The 21208-nt window shown below is 47.6% G+C and overlaps 1 protein-coding gene across 1 annotated transcript; it reads right to left on the reverse strand.

The window, feature by feature from the left end:
- Positions 1 to 107: 107 nt before the first annotated feature.
- LOC119306063 lies at positions 108 to 1614 on the reverse strand. The gene is made up of 2 exons (XM_037582397.1): positions 1404 to 1614; positions 108 to 976 (listed from the first exon to the last, which is right to left on the reverse strand). Exons 1-2 carry the CDS (start codon positions 1474 to 1476, stop codon positions 396 to 398), a joined length of 654 nt encoding a protein of 217 aa, XP_037438294.1. The 5' UTR covers positions 1477 to 1614; the 3' UTR covers positions 108 to 395.
- Positions 1615 to 21208: the final 19594 nt, after the last annotated feature.

The following is a 21208-nucleotide window of genomic DNA, read 5'->3' on the forward strand; positions in this document are numbered from 1 at the left end:
TCAGCCTGTGAACATTTGTATTCATCTTCATCAAACTAAAGGACAGGCAAAATATATAGATGCATGGTGCATGAATTAAAATAAAAGGCATGTAATACAGAACGACAAAAGTAACATTCATATTATTACTAACAGAACTTGGTGCCAAACAAATTACGTTGTACAAAATTAGTTATAGCGAGCAAGCGCACAGGGCACAGCTTGATAGCAACTCTTACTACCACTCAAGAGTTAAGACAGACTCGATCGCTGAAAAGTAGCGTAATACACTAATGCATACATAAGTTGGCTCGACAACGATGATGCAGCAAACTACATAAGGAAGCCAAATAGGATACATCAACAACCCTCCTTCGTCTTTGCAGCTAGCTAGGTTAATAATCGCAATCGAGCTTCTACTGTGCTCGGCCGGTAGGTGGATGTGAAGTGGCAGCGGCGTCGGCGAGGTCAATGTGCTCTTGAACGAACTTCTCCAAGGTTTTCCTGTGGTCCTTGAAGGCCATGATGTTGTACTCCCTGATCGTCGTAGTGTTGGCCCCGAAGACAGTCTTCTCAAAGAGGTTGATGAAAAGGTCGAGCTGGTCATGCACGATGAGGCGCTGTGCAGCGAGGGCGACCTCCAGGCAGACCTCCGCAGGTGTGCCCACGGGCAGCTGCACGCCCATCAGCGCGCGGAAGAGATCATCTCCATAAAGGCCTGCGAGCTGGGCAGCGGGGGAGATGCCGCGGCGGCGGCCTTTAGGGCTGCGCGTGGCCTGGAGGCGCGCGCTGATGTCGTCCATCTTCCTGGTGAACTTGCTGAATTTGACAAGGAAGTCATCCATCCTCCTTGTGAGTGAATCCGCGTCATCGGAGAGACAATGCATCATGGCGCCCATCAGTACCGGCTGGAGGCGTCCCAGAGTGTCAGGGTGCGGGTGGGTGTCCCGAGCCGCCTTGAGAACACGATTGTAGTTTATACCAAGTGCCGCTATGCCTATGCCAATGTAGGAGTACACATAGAGGGGTTAATAATCACACACAGTTCTCCATTTAACAAACATAAATGTGTAGAAACAATATGTGATTCACAAGAAGATATAGTAAGAGGCCAAAAATTACAACTTCACAAAAGCTATTCAGGTTGCGAAAATTAGATGGCTAATATCCAGCTCCCAAAGATGTCCGCTGCTGTTTCAGATTGGAAAACTAATGAATAACAGGTTCCACTATGAACTGCCCCAAAAAGCATGAACCTTTACAGGATGAACTAGCACGAATTGAACCCTTGAAAATATCCCAAAACTGGTGTATGAGTTAACTGCATACTAGGAATAATAATGCCTGAAATCTGCACAAGAACAGAGCAATCGAATCACATCTGGGCTTAGGGTTCAATGGGGATAGGGGCGGAGGGGATTTACCGCGCTCAGTGTCGGACATTGTGCAGCCGGCGTTAGGGCCCGTACCGCGGAAGAAGCGGCCAGGCGGATACATACTGGAGGTGAGGAAAATGCGGGCGCAGCGGGGCGGCGGGCGGCGGGCGGAACTCCGGTGACGGGACGGCGGACTGGGGACTGGAGTCTAATTTGGGTGCGAATCTGCAGTGCGGCGATTTGGCGTGTCAGGGTCGAGCTTCGGTAAATGGAGAAAACCCACGAATACGGACGTCGCGCCAGCTCGGGCTGGGCCGTGGACCAGGACCGTAGCTTCCCCGCTAGACCGTGGACCAGGTCGTATGTTTTTTTATCTGGGCCATGGATCAGATAATGATCCATGACGGTGGTTGCTGTCTGAGCCGCCTGTCGGTCGGCGGGGGACTCTCGGTGCGTCAGTTCTAAAGAAAAAAAAAGATATCTCCTTTCTTTTTCGTGGTTCATTCTAGAGGACCCTCGTCGATTTTTGGCCATCCTACACATGCCTTCGTTGTTGTTGTGAGAGATACGTAACACTTGATGACTTATACTTCCTCCGTTCGGAATTACTTGTCTCGGAAATGGATGTATCTAGAACTAGATACATCCATTTCTATAACAAGTAATTCCGAACGGAGGGAGTACACAATAAGACATCACATTTCTCACAATGACTTTGGAGTGCACACAACCCCCACAATGTGAGTAAGCAAGAGGACACACTTCTATAGCCTGGTCTTGGTCGCAGTCACACTGAACAAAAACATTTGGGTCTGGTGGTCTTCTATAGAAGGTCTTTTATTTTGAAACTGCTTTGCCGCCCTAAGCGCTACTGTCAGAAAACCCTAAGCATATCTAAGAGTAGGGAACGAGGCACTTGGTTCCCTGCCCCTTCACCGCTGGAGCAACAGGTAGAGGAAGCAGGGGCATGTGGGCCCATCACCGATGGTGGACGGCATGGCACTAGCTAAGTTTGCAAACATGAAAATCAGAGTAGCTACATGCTCCGACGCCAAATTGGGTTGGACAATAAAAACATTTGATTTGCATTCACTCTCCTCTTGCATGGGTGGAGTAGATAAAAAGTTAGGGAGGGAATTGTTTATACTAATTTGTGTCAAAATCAAGCCCATGTTGCAAGAGATCAAAAATGGCTATACTGGAGACAAACATGAAATTTGACACATATGCCATATGTTGTTGTGTGTTGGAGATTTGGCTTTGGTCACATCATGGATGCCCTAGAAGAGAGGGTTTCTATTTCTATCCCAACTTACTTTTATGGGGTACTACTATATCTCCTTTATTATGAGCAGCAACAAGAGTTGTTGCTCACTAGCATTGGCCGTATGGGCCAGCCTCGTTAGGTGGTTTGTGCCTTCTATTGTTTTCTTTTGTTGTCTTCTTTCATAATTTTTTCCTTTCCTTTGTTTCACGTTCGCTATCTATCTACCTCTTGTTGTTACTTCCCTTTTAATGATTTGTTGTTGGCTTTATTATCCTTTTGTAAATAACAAAAGAATCTTAAATAGAAAAATATTAGGACCGAGAGTATATCGACCAGAGGGGGGTGAATAGGAGATTCAAAATTTCTTTCGAAAGCTTTGAAACTTAATCCACACATCACAACGGAATGTAGTATTGAAAGAAATGCTCTAAATCAGAGTTCTTCGTTAGAAGCATATTCATCTAGAAAAGCATTTATAACAGAGCAAGCTTGATGGATAATGGGTTTAACTATGATGAGAGTTATACAACAAGCAAACAAGTGTAAAAGAATGAACCGAAACACAACGAACACTGAAGGAAATGCAATGACAGAGTTACTAGGATTCAAACTAATAATGTAGGAATAAGGACGAAGATAATGAAATGATTTGAAACTACAACACATGATAAGCGACACAGAACAGAACAAAGATCAAATAATCTAGTGGCACTGAGCGTGAATGAAAACTACTGAATGAATTGCAGTAGAGTAGATATAACCAGTGGTGCTCAATGGTGACAAGAGATTTGGTAGACCAGTTCACCCTTCTGCCAAAGGGCTATGTCTGGTTGGAGGGGCTGTGACTTAACACGGAAGATAAACTATCTTCACCATATTCTCCTTCAACACAGAGCTGATCAGACTCAGGTTGATTTCACTCGTGGTAGATCCTTGTCGGCGATCTCCAAACCTTCGGTCGACCTTCGCGAACCACAATCACTCTTGGTTGCTGAAGATCAGGCTCGGTGAAGACAACAACTCTTCAACACTCAAAGCCAAACCTATCCGTCTAGAGAGTGCGCAGCTCTCAAGAGTAACAGGTACAAGAACTCTCACTCATAACTGCTGTGATGCTAAACCACTGTCTAAGTTTGGGCTCTTGGTTCTCTCTCGGTGGATCTTAAACTCAAATCGCTCAGAAAGGGATTTCTCAAATCAATCTTCTCAGAAATCTCAAGTGGAGCAGCCAACAAATAACGTTAGAGAGGGGTGGCTATTTATAGCCGCAGCCTTCCCAGATGGGAAATGACCAAATTGGACATCGGCCTCAGGCAATGGACGAATGACACGTTCCTACGGTTGGATTTGATCACAACAGTAACATTCCTTGCGGAGCAAGAAATGCTAACTCCTCGGTCCAAGGCAAATCTCTCGCAGCGAAGAAGATCATAGTCTCTTACTGACACGTATTTACTCGGAGCACACAGAGATTTCTCTCGCATCTTCCATAGGTTGTAGCTAAGAATCACAGCTGATCTAAGCAACGAGAACCTATACCCCTCTTAATAGTACGGAGGTCCTATGACTCAAAAGACTGAAAGAAGAAAAACTCAATGACTACTACGTCTTCATTTTGTCTTCGACTTCAATCGCTGCAGTCAATTACTTCGGACGACATTATTGAAACAGAAAGCTTCACTATAGCAGCAAATCTTTCGAGGGGTCGATTTCTTCACATCTTCTCGACTCTATCACTTCATCATATGTAGCTCGTTCTTCTCTACAGCGCAGATAGGCTTTGGTGAAGTTTCTCGAACTCAGACAACATTCTCTTTGGTTGTGTATGGACTTTTCTCTCTGTGTGCACTAGCAAACACATTAGTCCATACTTATTTCTATCAACAATCTCCAAAAATCAAGGTAGGCAGATATTGCACCAACAATCTCCCCCTTTTTGGACGATTTTTGACAAAACAGATCACATCGATTGATAGATAATGAATGGAATGTAATGCGAAGAATAATGAATTACGAGAGAAGATTATGAAGATAATATATTCCCCCCCCCTTAAGTTATGCTTTGGTTTGGGAAAATATATTCCTCTTCATATGAGTGTCATTGATAAAAATTTCATACTTGAGTACTTTCAATGCACTCGACGGTGTCAGAGGTAGTTCTCGTCACACAAACTTTGACAAGGGTTAGAAGAGAAACATGGTGAGTTCTGTGACATGGATAAATCATGAAGGTTGAGGGAGTCCTGGATTAGGGGGTGTCCGGATAGCCGAACTATCACCGTTGGCCGGACCCCTGGACTATGAAGATACAAGATTGAAGACTTCGTCCCGTGTCCGGATGGGACTTTCCTTGGCGTGGAAGGCAAGCTTGGCGATACGGATATGTAGATCTCCTACCATTGTAACCGACTCTATGTAACCCTAGCCCTCTCCAGTGTCTATATAAACCGGAGGGTTTTAGTCCGTAGGACGAACAACAATCATACCATAGGCTAGCTTCTAGGGTTTAGCCTCTTTGATCTCGTGGTAGATCTACTCTTGTACTACCCATATCATCAATATTAATCAAGCAGGAGTAGGGTTTTACCTCCATCGAGAGGGCCCGAACCTGGGTAAAAACATCGTGTCCCTTGTCTCCTGTTACCATCCGCCTAGACGCACAGTTCGGGACCCCCTACCCGAGATCCACCGGTTTTGACACCGACATTGGTGCTTTCATTGAGAGTTCCCCTGTGTCGTCACCTTTAGGCCCGATGGCTCCTTTGATCATTAACAACAACGCGGTCCAGGGTGAGACTTTTCTCCCCGGACAGATCTTCGTATTCGGCGACTTTGCACTGCGGGCTAATTCACTTGGCCATCTGGAGCAGACCAAAAGCTACGCCCCTGGCCGTCAGGTCAGATTTGGGAGTTTGAACTACAGGGCTGACATCCGCGGAGACTTGATCTTCGACGGATTCGAGCCATAGCCAAGCGCGCCGCACTGTCTCGATGGGTATGATCTAGCTCTGCCACCGAACAGTGCCCTGGAGGCCGCACCAGAGTCCGCTCCGACCCTTAGCTCGGAGCCGACTTCGCCGATCGAGGACGAGTGGGTGGACACCGCCTCGGGGGCTACGATCTCTACGACGATTGAGCCGAACACCATCCATGTCCTTTGCAAAGCCCGTGACTCTGAGGTGCCGGACTCCTCTCCGGACTCCGAACCTCCCGCGCCCCTGCCAATCAAATCCGATTGGGCGCCGGTTATGGAGTTCACTGCCGCGGACATCTTTCAGCACTCGCCCTTTGGCGACATCCTGAATTCACTAAAGTCTCTCTCTTTATCAGGAGAGCCCTGGCCGGACTATGGTCAGGAAGGTTGGGATGCGGACGACGAAGAAATTCAATGCCCACCCACCACCCACTTTGTAGCCACTGTCAATGATTTAACCGACATGCTCGACTTCGACTCCGAAGACATCGACGGTATGGACGACGATGCAGGAGACAACCAAGAACCAGCGCCTACAGGGCACTGGAAGGCCACCTCGTCATACGACATATACATGGTGGACATCCCAAAAGATGGGAATGGCAATGGAACAGCGGAGGATGACCTCTCCAAGAAACAGCCCAAGCGCCGGCGTGAGTGGCGCTGCTCTAAATCCCGCCACAGCAAAAATGGTGATTCCGGCACGGGAGATAATAACACCCCGGACAGTGCCAAAGACAACCCCCTCCAGCAGGATTCAGCACAGGAGGAGGGAGAAGCCAGCCCTCATGATAGAGCGGCAGACAGAGAGGTAGAGGACGATAATTATATGCCTCCCTCCAAAGATGAAGCAAGCCTCGACGACGACGAATTTGTCGTGCCTGAGGATCCCGTTGAACAAGAGCGTTTCAAGCGCAGGCTTATGGCCACGGCAAGCAGCCTCAAGAAAAAGCAGCAGCAGCTTAGAGCTGACCAAGACTTGCTAGCTGACAGATGGACCGAAGTCCTTGCAGCCGAAGAGTACAAACTCGATCGCCCCTCCAAGAGCTACCCAAAACGCAGGCTGCTACCCCAATTAAAGGAGGAAGCACCCAAACCTACATCACCAGCGCATGACGCGGCCGACCGGCCACCTCGTGGCTGCGATAGAGAGGCCTCTAGGCCCTCCACTAAAGCCGCACCCTGGCGTCGCTCGAAAAGTACAAAGCCACGGGGAAATGCGCCAGACTTGCGAGACATATTGGAGGACAAGGCAAGGCAAATAAGATCGATCTATGGATCGCGTGGGCGCCCCACGACACATGATGACAACCATCACGCCGGATACAGCAATTTCGGCCGGGCCGAACACAGTAGACAAAGCTCATTTGAGCTGCGTCGTGATATAGCCCAATACAGAGGCGCCGCACACCCACTATGCTTCACAGACGAAGTAATGGATCATCAAATCCCCGAGGGTTTCAAACCCGTAAACATTGAATCATACGACGGCACAATAGATCTTGCGGTTTGGCTCGAGGACTATCTCCTTCACATCCACATGGCCCGCGGTGATGATCTACACGCCATCAAATACCTCCCACTCAAGCTTAAAGGACCAGCTCGACATTGGCTCAACAGCTTGCCAGCAGAATCAATTGGTTGTTGGGAAGACCTGGAAGCCGCATTCCTTGATAACTTCTAGGGAACATATGTGCGACCACCAGACGCCGATGACCTAAGCCACATAATTCAGCAGCCAGACAATTCTGGACACGGTTCTTAACAAAGAAAAATCAAATCGTTGGCTGTCCGGATGCAGAGGCCCTTGCAGCCTTCAAACATGACATCCGCGATGAGTGGATTTCCAGGCATCTAGGACAGGAAAAGCCAAAATCCATGGCAGCCCTCACATTACTCATGACCCGCTTCTGCGCGGGAGAGGACAGCTGGCTAGCTCGCAGTAACAACCTGACCAAAAACCCTGGTAGTTCGGGTACCAATGACAGCAATGGCAGGTCGCGTCGTAACAAGCACAAGCGCCGCATTAACGGCGATAATGCTGAAGATACGACAGTCAATGCCGGATTCAGAGGCTCTAAACCCGGTCAGTGAAAAAAGTCGTTCAAAAGAAATACTCAGGGCCCGTCCAATTTGGACCGAATACTCGATCGCTCGTGCCAGATACATGGCACCCCCGAAAAACCAGCCAACCACACCTACAGGGATTGTTGGGTGTTCAAGCAGGCAGGCAAGTTAAATGCCGAAAACAACGACAAGGGGCTGCATGGCGATGACAAGGAGGAGCCCCGGCCGCCGAACAATAAAGGACAGAAGGGCTTTCCCCCACAAGTGCGGACGGTGAACATGATATATGCAACCCACATACCCAAAAGGGAGCGGAAGCGTGCACTAAGGGACGTATACGCGATGGAGCCAGTCGCCCCAAAGTTCAACCCGTGATCCTCCTGCCCGATCACTTTTGATCGAAGGGACCACCCCACTAGCATCCGCCATGGCGGATTCACCGCATTGGTTCTTGAACCAATCATTGACGGATTTCACCTCACTAGAGTCCTGATGGACGGTGGCAGCAGCCTGAACCTGCTTTACCAGGATACAGTGCGCAAAATGGGCATAGACCCCTCAAGGATTAAACCCACAAAAACGCCCTTTAAAGGCGTCATACCAGGTGTAGAGGCCAACTGTACAGGCTCAGTTACACTCAAAGTGGTCTTCGGTTCCCCGGATAACTTCCGAAGCAAGGAATTAATCTTCGACATAGTCCCGTTCCGCAGCGGCTATCACGCACTGCTCGGACGAACCGCATTTGCAAAGTTCAATGCGGTGCCGCACTATGCATACCTCAAGCTCAAGATGCCAGGTCCTCGAGGAGTAATCACGATCAATGGAAACACCGAATGCTCTCTCCGAACGGAGGAGCATACGGCGGCCCTCGCGGCGGAAGTACAAAGCAGCCTCTTAAGGCAATTCTCGAGTCCGACTACTAAACGTCCGGACACCGTCAAGCGCGCCCGGAGTAACCTACAACAAGACCGCCTGGCACGTTCCGAGCATGCGTAGCAATGCGGCCCCAACCCCAGCCCTCGCGAAATCGCGAGACCAGTACCACACGTACATAACTACGCTCTGGAGATACCATGGGCATAGGGGCAGGGGCACGACCACGACATGCTCAGAGTGCGGCTCAACCGCACTAGGGGCTCCCAATTGTGTCATTCTTTTTTTTTTCTTATTCTCAGGACTCCGTTTTCTAGAAGCCCTGTCCGGCAGTAGAATCACCGAACTCACGATGCAACAGCCAGGGAAGCAGAAAAGCTACGTCGAGTGTCCAGGTGGTCTCTTACGAGCAGTATACCTGTTTTACATACTATCCCGCAGCCTACCCCTGGAGGGGGACATGTTAAATAGTCCCATCCCTTGCTTATCGCACTATTTGTATCGTTCTGCTTTCATTGCAGTATCTTTTGAATACACAATACATAGCTTCTGCTTATTATTGCATTCCTTTTTTCCCATAAATGTTCATCTATGACATGTTGCACCCGTACAACTTGGTACGGTCAATACACCAGGGGCTTAAGTACCCCAAAACATGGTGTGATAAGTCCGAACACTTTCACAAGTGCGGCACCACGAACTTATAGCATTATATGCATCGGCTCCCAATCATGTCTTGGGTCAATAGTTGGGTTTGCCCGGCTCCCATGTTTTGGTACCTTACGTTCCGTTATATCGGCTAAGGTAGCGCTGGAAGAACCACTGCGATTGTGCCCCGGTTGAGTTGGGTTGAGCACCTCAGTGGAGAAAGCTAAAACTGACCGTCATGATTGGGCGAGAGCCGCTCGCTGTTCGAGAGGTTTTTCGGATCGCTAAAGACTCATGCCGCTTAGAGCGAGGAGTCGGCATTGTCCGGCCAAGGCGTGGATAGTGCCCCAAACTCGGCCTTTCGAATACCAGGGGCTTCGCCGAAATTTAAAATTATAGAATTCTATGGCTAAGTGAGAGTGTTCAAGCATTATAGTCCGGTTGCCTCGTTCGTCGTGTTGAACGCCTCCCTCAAAGGACCCAAGAATGGGAACAAGAGTGCTCAAGTTTATCCCGAACACCCCAGCACTCGTGGCATGGGGGCTGAAGCCAACGACTCGCCATCTCTCAAATTTGATAAACAACCACACAGAAGGTAATATTTTAAATTAACAAGCGTTGCTTAGCGCATATGAAGAAAGTTTTTAGCGTACAGGATAACAAATGCGAGTCTACTCAAAAATTACATCTTTGGAGCATTCACCCGCTATAAGGCGGGCACCCTTCAGGACGCCCTCATAGTACATCTCGGGCTTGCGATACTCCTTGCCCGGCGGTGGCGCGTCCGTCACAAGCTTCTCGGCATCCATCTTGCCCCAGTGCACTTTAGCACGGGCAAGAGCCCGACGGGCACCTTCAATGCAGATGGAGCGTTTGATGACTTCAATCCATGGACAGGCGTCCACCAGCCGCCGCACCAGACCGAAGTAGCTCCCAGGCATGGTTGCTTTAGGCCACAGCCGAACTATGAGGCCCTTCATGGCCTATTCGGCCACCTTGTGGAGCTCGACCAGCTGCTTCAGCTGGTCGCTCAGGGGCACCGGATGTCCGGCCTCAGCATATTGAGACTAGAACACCTTTTCCGTCGAGCTCCCCTCCTCGGCTCGGTAGAACGCGGAAGCATCGGACACACTACAGGGCAGATCTGCGAACGCTCCTGGAGAGCTCCGGATTCGGGTAAGTAACAGATAATTCACTTTTACATGCTTGCTTTGCATATAGAATGCCTTACCCGCCGCTATCTTTTTTATCGCCTCAATCTCCTGGAGGGCCTTCTGGGCTTCGGCCTTAGCAGCTTTGGCACTCTCAAGAGCCAAGGCAAGCTCGGACTCTCGAGTCTTCGAGTCATGCTCCAAACTCTCGTGTTTTTCCACGAGAGCCTGGAGCTCTTGCCGCACCTCCGCCACCCGCGCCTCCTGCTTCTCTCGCTCGGTGCGCTCCTCGGCCGCACTGTTTTCGGCCTTGGACACCGCTTCCTTCAGGGTCGCCACCTCGTTCGTGGCCCCTGCAATACTCACGTTATTCATGTCATTTTTTGCAACCAAATCCTTTCTATAAGGTATTACTTACCTTCCTTGTCCCCGAGCTGCTTCTTGGCAAGGCCGAGCTCGTTCTTGGACCGCTCGAGGCTCTCCTTCAATGCATTGACCTCTGCAGTCAGTGCGGCAGAGGTCAGCAGCGCGGCCTACATTCCCATATTGACATATTTATGCTAGACTCCTGCGTATATCTTTTTAGATCCTCAGCTCGGCTTTTCTTTCCGAACACCGAACTAAGCATCAGGGGCTACTGTCTATGCGGTAATATTCTTACATATCTTAAAAACTTACCTCAAAGCCTGTTGGAAGGCTGGTACAGGCTTCAGTCAGCTCGCTCTTCGCGGACTGAACTTTCTGGATCACCGCACTCATGATAATGCGGTGCTCCTCGTCGATGGAGGCGCCGTTAAGCGCCTCCAGCAAGCTATCCGGTGGCTCCGGTTGGACGGAGGCCACCGGCGTCGCAGTCTTTCCCTTCTTACAAAGGGGCCGCCTGCCGGACTTCGGAACCACTGTAGGTTCCGGTACGGAGTCCGGCACAGGGCCGGACTTAGAGCCCTCTGGGGTTTTGCCCCCTTTGCGCCCGGAGTCCGGGAGGTCACCTTGCGGCGCCTCCAGGACCACCTCCTCCTGGTCGGGCCCCTTTTGGGACTCCACCGCGGCGTCATCTGCGTCACGAGGAGAGGAGGCGGTCGGAAGTGAAGTGCTATTCACATCTGACGAATCCAGGGAGCCGCTCGACGAAGCAAGGAGCTCGTCCTTGGGCGGGCTACATGGTTGTATTCGGCGTTAGAAGACACTATGCGACAAATGAAAAATCATGAGTTATTCTGGAATCCGGACACTTACGATCTCGCCAGGGGCTTAGCCCTCGGTGGCCACTCCTCTTCGCCATCGTCGGCATTGGTGGAGTAGTCTGGAGGAAGGGTCCTTCCCTTCTTGGACCCTTCGGCCTCCCCAGTTGGGGAGGCCTTCCTTTTCTTCTCTCCCCCCGCTGGGGGAGAAGCCTCTTTTTTCTCCTCCTCGTCTTCGCGGGAGGAGTCCGCCTCGGAGTCATCAGACGATGAGTCTGATAACACCTGACGCCAGGAACTCTTTCGGGTTCCCGTGGCCTTATTCTTGGCCTTCTTATCTGGCACCACGTGAGGTGCCAGAACCAGCAGCCCCGTCAATCGGGCGTCCGTTGGATCTTCTGGTAAGGGAGCCGGACAGTTAACCTGCCCGGACTTCTTCTGCCAGGCCTGTCAAAGGTAAGGGAGTTTAGATCCCGCATAGAGTCAAACTATGAAAAACAAGTGTCCTGTAAAGGGTAAAATAGCTTACCTCGCCGGCTTAACGCTGCGAGCTGAATCCGCGATCTTCGGTAGCGGATGCGGGAGCCTCGACACCCTTGAACAGCACCTTCCAGGCATCTTCATACATAGTGTCGAAGAGCCTGCTCAAGGTTTGGTGTTGTGCTGGATCAAACTCCCACAAGTTGAAGGCCCATTGTTGGCACGGGAGGATCCGACGGATGAGCATGACCTGGACTACGTTGACGAGCTTGATCTTCTTGTTCACAAGGTTTTGGACGCATGTTTGGAGTCCGGTTAGCTCTTACAAATCACACCATGTCAGGACCTTCTCTTTCCAGGAGGTGAGCCGTGTGAGGATGCCAGATCAGAATTCGGGGGCCGCTGCCCATTCAGGGTCACGCGGCTCAGTGATGTAGAACCACCCCGATTGCCACCCTTTGATGGTTTCCATGAAGGAGCCCTCGAGCCATATGACGTTGGGCATCTTTCCCACCATGGCGCCTCCGCACTCCGCCTACTGGCCGCCCACTACCTTCGGCTTGACATTGAAGGTCTTCAGCCATAAGCCGAAGTGGGGCTTGATGCGGAGGAAGGCCTCGCACACAACGATAAATGCTGAGATGTTGAGGATGAAATTCGGGGCCAGATCATGGAAATCCAGGCCGTAGTAGAACATGAGCCCCCGGACAAATGGGTGGAGTGGGAAGCCCAGTCCGCAGAGGAAATGGGGAAGAACACCACCCTCTCATGGGGCCTGGGGGTGGGGATGAGCTGCCCCTTGTCTGGAAGCCGGTGCGCGATGTCGTTGTGCAGGTATCCGGCTTTCCTCAACTTTTTGATGTGCCCCTCCGTGACGGAGGAGGCCATCCACTTGCCTCCCGCTCCGGACATGGCTGGGGAAGGTTGAGGCGAGATGTGCGGACTTGGGTGCTGGAGCTCGAGTGCGCGGAAATGGATAAGCAAAGGAGGAAGAAGGCGTAGGTAAAAAGGTGGATCCTTATCCCCTTATATGGACGGACGAAGCTATGCGTCCCCCACCAGCCTGGTAAAACTCGCTTATCTCCCAAGCGCCGTAATCAATGGCGCAGTTGGGATACCCACGCATGTATTGATGAGAATCCCGGAATAAGGGGGCACGATCTCCGCTTTGATAAGATGTGCAAAGGAAACCGCCTCGCTAAACACGCTGAGGTGGGACAGTAAAAACTATTCCAATAAAGGCTTGGCCGTGGTGTGACGTCACGCCGCAGAATGCGTCAGCAGATTGAATTTGTGTAAAGATTATTCTCTCTATGGTGGTATGTGGAACTTATTTTGCAGAGCCGGACACTATCCTTGTGTTCAAAATCTTCTATGAAGTATTCGGAGGAGGAACCCGCCTTGCAATGCCGAAGACAATATGCGTGTCGGACTCGTCGTCATTGAAGCCTGGTTCATGGGCTACTAAGGGAGTCCTGGATTAGGGGGTGTCTGGATAGCCGAACTATCACCGTTGGCCGGACCCCTGGACTATGAAGATACAAGATTGAAGACTTCGTCCCGTGTCCGGATGGGACTTTCCTTGGCGTGGAAGGCAAGCTTGGCGATACGGATATGTAGATATCCTACCATTGTAACCGACTCTATGTAACCCTAGCCCTCTCCGGTGTCTATATAAACCGGAGGGTTTTAGTCTGTAGGACGAACAACAATCATACCATAGGCTAGCTTCTAGGGTTTAGCCTCTTTGATCTCGTGGTAGATCTACTCTTGTACTACCCATATCATCAATATTAATCAAGCAGGAGTAGGGTTTTACCTCCATCGAGAGGGCCCGAACCTGGGTAAAAACATCGTGTCCCTTGTCTCCTGTTACCACTCGCCTTGACGCACAGTTCGGGACCCCCTACCCGAGATCCGCCGGTTTTGACACCGACAAAGGTTTTATTAGAGCACAATTTTAGATCCACTGAGACATAATTTTCCTGCAAGTTAGATGTATGATAAGATCAAAGCAGGAACGAATGATAATTCATTGCTCAGAGTGGATAAGCTTCAAAGATGTTTTTCCTTGTAATAAGATGAAGCATATGATATCCGAGAGGGAAAACATTTTTTCAGTCATAGATAGCCTTCACAAGGCATTTGTGCATCAACTGACTATATCTTCATGCAAGGTTAGATATTGATAGATAGCAATAAGAGCATATCCAACCATTAGTTATGAATCATACAATGCTCCAACATAATATCATCGATAATTCTCTGTTCGTCGAGGAGGATTTATGTGTCCCTGTAAGATGGATAATCGTTTGTGATAGCATTCAGATCAACAAAATATATAATGGTACCTCCAGAAAAATAATGCAAAGCAAATAGCATTGCAGGCGGGGGTTATTAACATTACATCACCACCGAAGTTTTAACACCGCATGTGGTGCAATAAGGTTCTGAAGCAAATTGTTCGAAGAGAAACCAAATTAAAGTTCGAAGCAAAACACCCTGCAAACCCTGATAGACTATCACTCGATGTTACCCTCGCCCTTTTTGTCAACAAGTGTAAAAAAGGATAGAGAGTACACACGAGGAATTACTCTGATTGAGTATCTTCTGAGTCGGAACTGAAACCACTTGAAGAACCAGAATCAGAAGAATGTGGAATGGTCGAGGCAGAAGCAGGTGTAGCAGTCTTGGCTTTGAGGAGCTTCGAAGGATGTGCATCTGGCTTGTAGATACGTGTGATTGTTGTGTCTTTGATTTCATCATCATGGTTGACAAACAATATATACGTTGAAGCAGAATGTTGTGGGAGCTCTGGAGTTTGTCTTAGGACACGCGGGACTGCAAGCAAGTCCAGATAATCATAATCCTTGAAGAGGCCCTTCTTGACTAGATCCTTGCGTGAGAAACGCCTCCTCAGCAAGGTCCAAGATCTCTTCCTCGCATCCTTCTCATGCAGAAGGATTTGCCTGGTGTGATTATGAAGCAGATTCAGCTCAACCAGCAATTCCATATTTTCTTTCCTATCCATCCTGATAGGCCTTTCCAAAGTCTACAGTGTGCGAATGCAAATTTCATAAAGTGATGGATTTTCCTCTCGAGGAACTTCAACTTTGGCTTCTTTTGACCTTTGGTACATTCTCAGATGCTAAAGTATTTGCATCCATATCAACAGGTTCCTTCCCCTTTTTGTATTCCTGCATGATGCGCAGAGTGTCACGGACAGGTGGCATGAATACTTTCGGTGCATAAGCCTAGAAGAATTCTTCATTTGTAAGATGCTCAATGGCATACATAATCCAGGGAGCATAGGGCTTGAGCGACTGAGGGCCGTCTGCAGAACATGCCGAATTCCCAGTGAATAGGTCAGGAATGTCGAATTTGATTCCCTGAGATATTGACAACAGAGCATTTCCCACAATGCCTTTGATGGAGTTGGGCCGGTTGGTTGGTGTAATGGTATTACACAGAATGTGGAATAACACTTTGTTGTTATAGGCCAACTTCTTTGGGTCAACATCGATGCATTCATCACCCACCAAAGTGGGATCCATTAGGATATGGAGTTATGCATCAGACACTTCCCAGAAATGCAGTATGTGTTCTCAGTCATTTTCAAATTCGCATTGAGGCAGATTGATTAGGGCTAGAAAATGATCTGCTAAGCATTTGATTCTCTCTCTGCCTGTCATCCATTCGAGCGTCCAGGTTGAAGTGTTTTCCATCTGCCTTGTGATGTACATCATGGCATAGAACTGAAGAATAATCTCTTTATTCCATCCATGACTGAAGTGCATGAAAATCTTCAAAAGAGCATGTTCAATATGGTCAAGGGAGTTGTGGAAGCAAGGCATTTCTTCGAGCTTGGCGCAGTTTAATATCTTATGATGGAAAATCTTGTGCTTGCCAAACAAGATCCGAGCATAATATATTGCCTGCTCCTTTGTCCAGAACCTTGGTGTCAGGGACGTTCTTTCACCTTCAAAGGGGCTCACGCCAAAGAATGCATGCTTTGAAGAGTGAAGCTGCTCATTTAAAGCTGGGCCATAGGGGCCATACTCAGATGAAAATAGCGGGAAAGATTCCTGAGGATTTTCCGATAAACTTCTTCGCTAATTTCCATCGGCTGAACATCACCAGTTGCAGATGCGTTCTCATCGGAGCGCTACACTAGAACATGAGGTACAATATCCTTCTCTGAAGCAGAAGGTATGTGATCATATGACTGTTGATCACTTTTCTTCGTTGGAACTCCTTCAACGGCTTTCTCAGACTTAGGCTCAAGGGCCTTTTCTTTAGGTGACTCAGCGATTGGTGCTGGTGGAACAAAAACATCTTCAGCCTGCTATGGCAGTATTGGTGGTAAGACCTGGTGGGACTGAACAGGTGGTGCAACTTCTTCATGTTTCTCCTCGTGAGCCATGGGCTCTTCTAACTTCTTTTCTTCCTGTTCTGGCTATGAAGCCAAAGAACCAGGAGCAGGGTCAACCTCCATCGTGGCAGGAGCACCAGATGAGGAGACTGTAGAGGCAGTGCTTTGGGCAACAATTTTCTCCCCTCAACCTTTTCTACCTCCTTAGTGGGTCCGGGGAGTCCAGCTTGAATATCCTTCATAGGTGATGAGACTAGCTTCTCCATTTCAATTTCTTCGTCAATCTTTTCTTTGGGAGCATTTTGCTCTGGCACTGATTTTACTTCATCAGTATTGACAAGATATATGTCCACAACATCCTATTCTTGTTCAACTAAAGTAGGAACTACCACAGCATCAGCTTGTTGTTCGGCTATTTCCTCGGGACGAGGGGATGGTGGAATCTGCTGAAGTGGTGTACTTGTGTCAATAGGAGCATTAGCCGAAGCAGATTTGACATGGATGTCCTTGACCTCTTTTAGCTTATTTTCTCTAGCCTGAGCTTTCTGACGCTTTTCTTCTTTCTCCCTGTGTCGAGCAAAACGCTGAATTTCTTCAATTCTACGATCACAAAGCTAAGAGACATCTATCTTCATTCTAAAGTGCCACTCAATCTTGTTGTTCCTCATGGCAGTGAGGGCTTTGGTAGTTTCAAGAATGGCCTTGTTCACATCCTTTCTTTCAGCTTCAGACTTGGCTTCTCTTCTCATTTTCTCTAGAAGCTTCTTATCATTGACAACCTGATTTAGTTCTTTGGTGATTTCCTTCATATCAGTAAAGTGATATGCTACCATTTTGGTAACTTCTTCTGGCAGACCCAAATCACCCAAGTCTACTGGATTGGTATCATAGGAAGCACCTTCAATGATGTCGAATATCATCTCAAAATCATATTCCTCTATGGAAGCAAGAATGATTTTCTTCGCCTTCTTGGCAGAAACAACAGATTTTTCATCAGTGACCAACTTTCTCTTGGCAGCTGGGGCAGCAGAACCCGAAGATTTACCAGACGGAACTGGTGCAAGCCTTGGTGAAGATCTCACAAGTGGTGATTTCTTGGTAGGTGATGGAGTGTGATATGGCTTGTCGAGCAACGCTCGTTGATCATATATGGGAATTTCTCCACCTGCATTATCATGAGAAGATTCCTCATCAGACGAGGCAGATGCAACCTTTCTGGACTTACTCACAACTGACTTCTTCTTCAGAGCTCGAGGAGAAGCTGACTTCCTCTTCTTCTTCTCTTTTCGGGCAGACGCCCTTTCCTTCTTCTCAATCACATCCTGTTGAGTCAGCTCAATTTAGTTCTTCTTCGCAAGTCTAGCCTCACGCTTAGCCTTTGCCTTTTCCCTTTTTGCAACTTCTTTGGGAAAATTAGCTATGGTTTTCAAAGAATCAACATGAGCGTTGGGAGGAGGTACTGGCCTTACTTTATCATCTTCTTGTCCAAGGCAACCTTCTGCAATACAATCATTTCAAGGTGGAGTGAAAGCAAACAAAATCTGATATTTCCGTCGAACGTTCTCGTAGTTGAACCATTTCTTTGCCCAGTGCAGGCGAATCTTTTGCAACCTATTATTCCTGTCTTGAGCTGTTTCCACCCCTGGTGGAGTCCTGTATGTTTCCTAATCAGACATCTCAGTTGCAGGATTTCTTTCTCTTCCTCTGCCACCCTTCTTGGGATTTCCATCTGAGAACATGGTCTTGGAATCTATGACTAGCTCATCTTCTGGTTGACTGTGAGAAGAGGGAATATCATCATCAACGCCATCAGCAGATTCTAATTCAGCCTTTTTATTCGGCGCTCTCGATGGCTTGGCTGATTTTCATTCGACCACCTTTGCTTTGTCAACCACCCTTGGTTGCTGAGGGATTTCTTCCTCTGAACCAGGATGCTCATTTGAACTGTTTGCCATGACCACTCCTTAGGAAAAACACAAGAGCGAAAGAAAGCACGGACGAGGTCACAAGCATGCACAAAGAAAAAATTTAACAAAAAGAATTTTGAAGGAAGAACCAATGGATTCAAGTCATGCACTTTCAAGATATCATCGAGTAAACTTCAGTATGCCTAAGACGACATAACCGATCCTCTACTCTTTCGAAGAGCACGCACAGTGAACCATACATCCAAAGGACGGGTACGAGGAACAACTACAAACTATACAAGTCCAAACTAACAGAGCCTAGAAGATCTACCACACAAAAAATAACATGGAATAGATCACGCGGGAGGAACTGCTCTAGAACAGGAGTTGAGTAGAGTCAGAACCGGATCTAAATGCCCTAACTTGGCAAGACAGATCAACTACGGCAGTGTGGGAATATAGGTTACTGCACTGGCGCGATCAACGGTGATGGAGCTTCGCCGGAGTTGCACGACGATGCTTGACGTCGACGTTGCTTTGAGCTCGGGCTTGGGCAGAGAGCGAAGTAGGGTTTGAGGCCAAACAGAGAGGAGCTAAGGAAGAGGAGACCTAGAGCGGGGGGGGGTGTTATATGGCCTACAGGACAAACCGCCCACTCCGAAATCTACGGACAAAAAAACCGGGATGTTCCACATTCAACGGACGAGATCACGAAGAACAAATCATGAGCACATGTCAGCCGTTACCTGCGAAATTCACGGTAACTGAACTGAATGCCGAAGGGTTTGCGAAAGGTCAAGCGCCAAAACAGATGAAAGAATTGAAGATGATTTAAATCATGTTAGCAATTGTCGTGTTTTATGATTATGAAATTTGGCAAATGGATGTCAAAACTGCATTCCTTAATGTATTTCTTAAAGAAGAGTTGTATATGATGCCAGCTCCAGGTATTCATTTATGGACTGGTGCAAGCCTCTCGGAGTTGGAATATACGCTTTGATAATATGATCAAAGAATATGGATTTATACAGACTTTTGGAGAAGCCTGTATTTACAAGAAAGGAGTGGGAGCTCTGTAGCATTTCTAATACTATATGTGGATGACATATTGTTGATTGGAAATAATACAGAATTTTTGGATAGCGTAAAAGGATACTTGAATAATAATTTTTCAATGAAAGACCTCGGTGAACCTGCTTATATATTGGGCATCAAGCTCTATAGAGATAGATTAAGACGCTTAATTGGACTTTCACAAAGCACATACCTTGATAAAGTTTTGAAGAAATTCAAAATGGATCAGTCAAAGAAAGGGTTCTTGCCTGTGTTACAAGGTGTGAAGTCGAGTCAGACTCAATGCCCGACCACTGCAGAAGATAGAGAGAAAATGAAAGTCATTCCCTATGCCTCAGCCATAGGTTCTATCATGTATGCAATGATGTGTACCAGACCTGATGTGTGCCTTGCTATAAGTCTAGTAGGGAGGTACCAAAGTAATCCAGGAGTGGATCACTGGACAGCGGTCAAGAACATCTTGAAATACCTAAAAAGGACTAAGGATATGTTTCTCATTTATGGAGGCGACAAAGAGCTTGTTGTAAATGGTTACGTCGATGAAAGCTTTGACACTGATCCAGATGACTCTAAGTCGCAAACCGGATACATATTTATATTGAATGGTGGAGCTGTCAGTTGGTGTAGTTCCAAGCAAAGCATCGTGGCAGGATCTGCGTGTGAAGCGAACTACATAACTGATTCAGAAGCAGCAAATGAAGGAGTCTGGATGAAGGAGTTCATATCCGATCTAGGTGTAATACCTAGTGCATCGGGTCCAATGAAAATCTTTTGTGACATCTGGAGCAATTGCCTTGGCGATGGAACCAGATTTCACAAAAGAACCAAACACATCAAGAGACGCTTCAACTCCATCCGCGATCAAGTCAAGGAGGGAGACATAGAGATTTGCAAGATACATACGGATCTGAATGTTGCAGACCCGTTGACTAAGCCTCTTCCACAAGAAAAACATGATCAGCACCAAGACTCCATGGGTGTTAGAATCATTACTATGTAATCTAGATTATGGAATCTAGTGCAAGTGGGAGGCTGAAGGAAATATGCCCTGGAGGAAATAATAAAGTTGTTATTTATATTTCCTTATATCATGATAAATGTTTGTTATTCATGCTAGAATTGTATTAACCGGAAACTTAGTACATGTGTGAATACATAGACAAAACAAAGTGTCCCTAGTATGCCTCTACTTGACTAGCTCGTTAATCAAAGATGGTTATGTTTCCTGACCATAGACATGTGTTGTCATTTGATGAACGGGATCACATCATTAGAGAATGATGTGATGGATTAGACCCATCTGTTAGCTTAGCACAATGATCGTTAAGTTTTATTGCTATTGCTTTCTTCATGACTTATACATGTTCCTCTGACTATGAGATTATCCAAACCCCGAATACCGGAGGAACACCTTGATGACCCAAAAGTATAGGGGATCTATCGTAGTCCTTTCGATAAGTAAGAGTGTCGAACCCAACGAGGAGCAGAACGAAATGATAAGCGGTTTTCAGCAAGGTATTCTCTGCAAGTACTGAAATAAGTGGTAACAGATAGTTTTGTGATAGGATAAATTGTAACGAGCAACAAGCAAAAAAAGTAAATAAAGTGCAGCAAGGTGGCCCAATCCTTTTTGTAGCAAAGGACAAGCCTGGAAAAACTCTTATAATAGGAAAAAAAGCGCTCCCGAGGACACATGGGAATATTGTCAAGCTAGTTTTCATCACACTCATATGATTCGCGTTCGGTACTTTGATAATTTGATATGTGGGTGGACCGGTGCTTGGGTACTGCCCTTACTTGGACAAGCATCCCACTTATGATTAACCTCTATTGCAAGCATCCGCAACTACAACAAAAGT

Source organism: Triticum dicoccoides, chromosome 5B (assembly GCF_002162155.2).
Source record: "Triticum dicoccoides isolate Atlit2015 ecotype Zavitan chromosome 5B, WEW_v2.0, whole genome shotgun sequence".
Lineage (NCBI taxonomy): Eukaryota > Viridiplantae > Streptophyta > Magnoliopsida > Poales > Poaceae > Triticum > Triticum dicoccoides.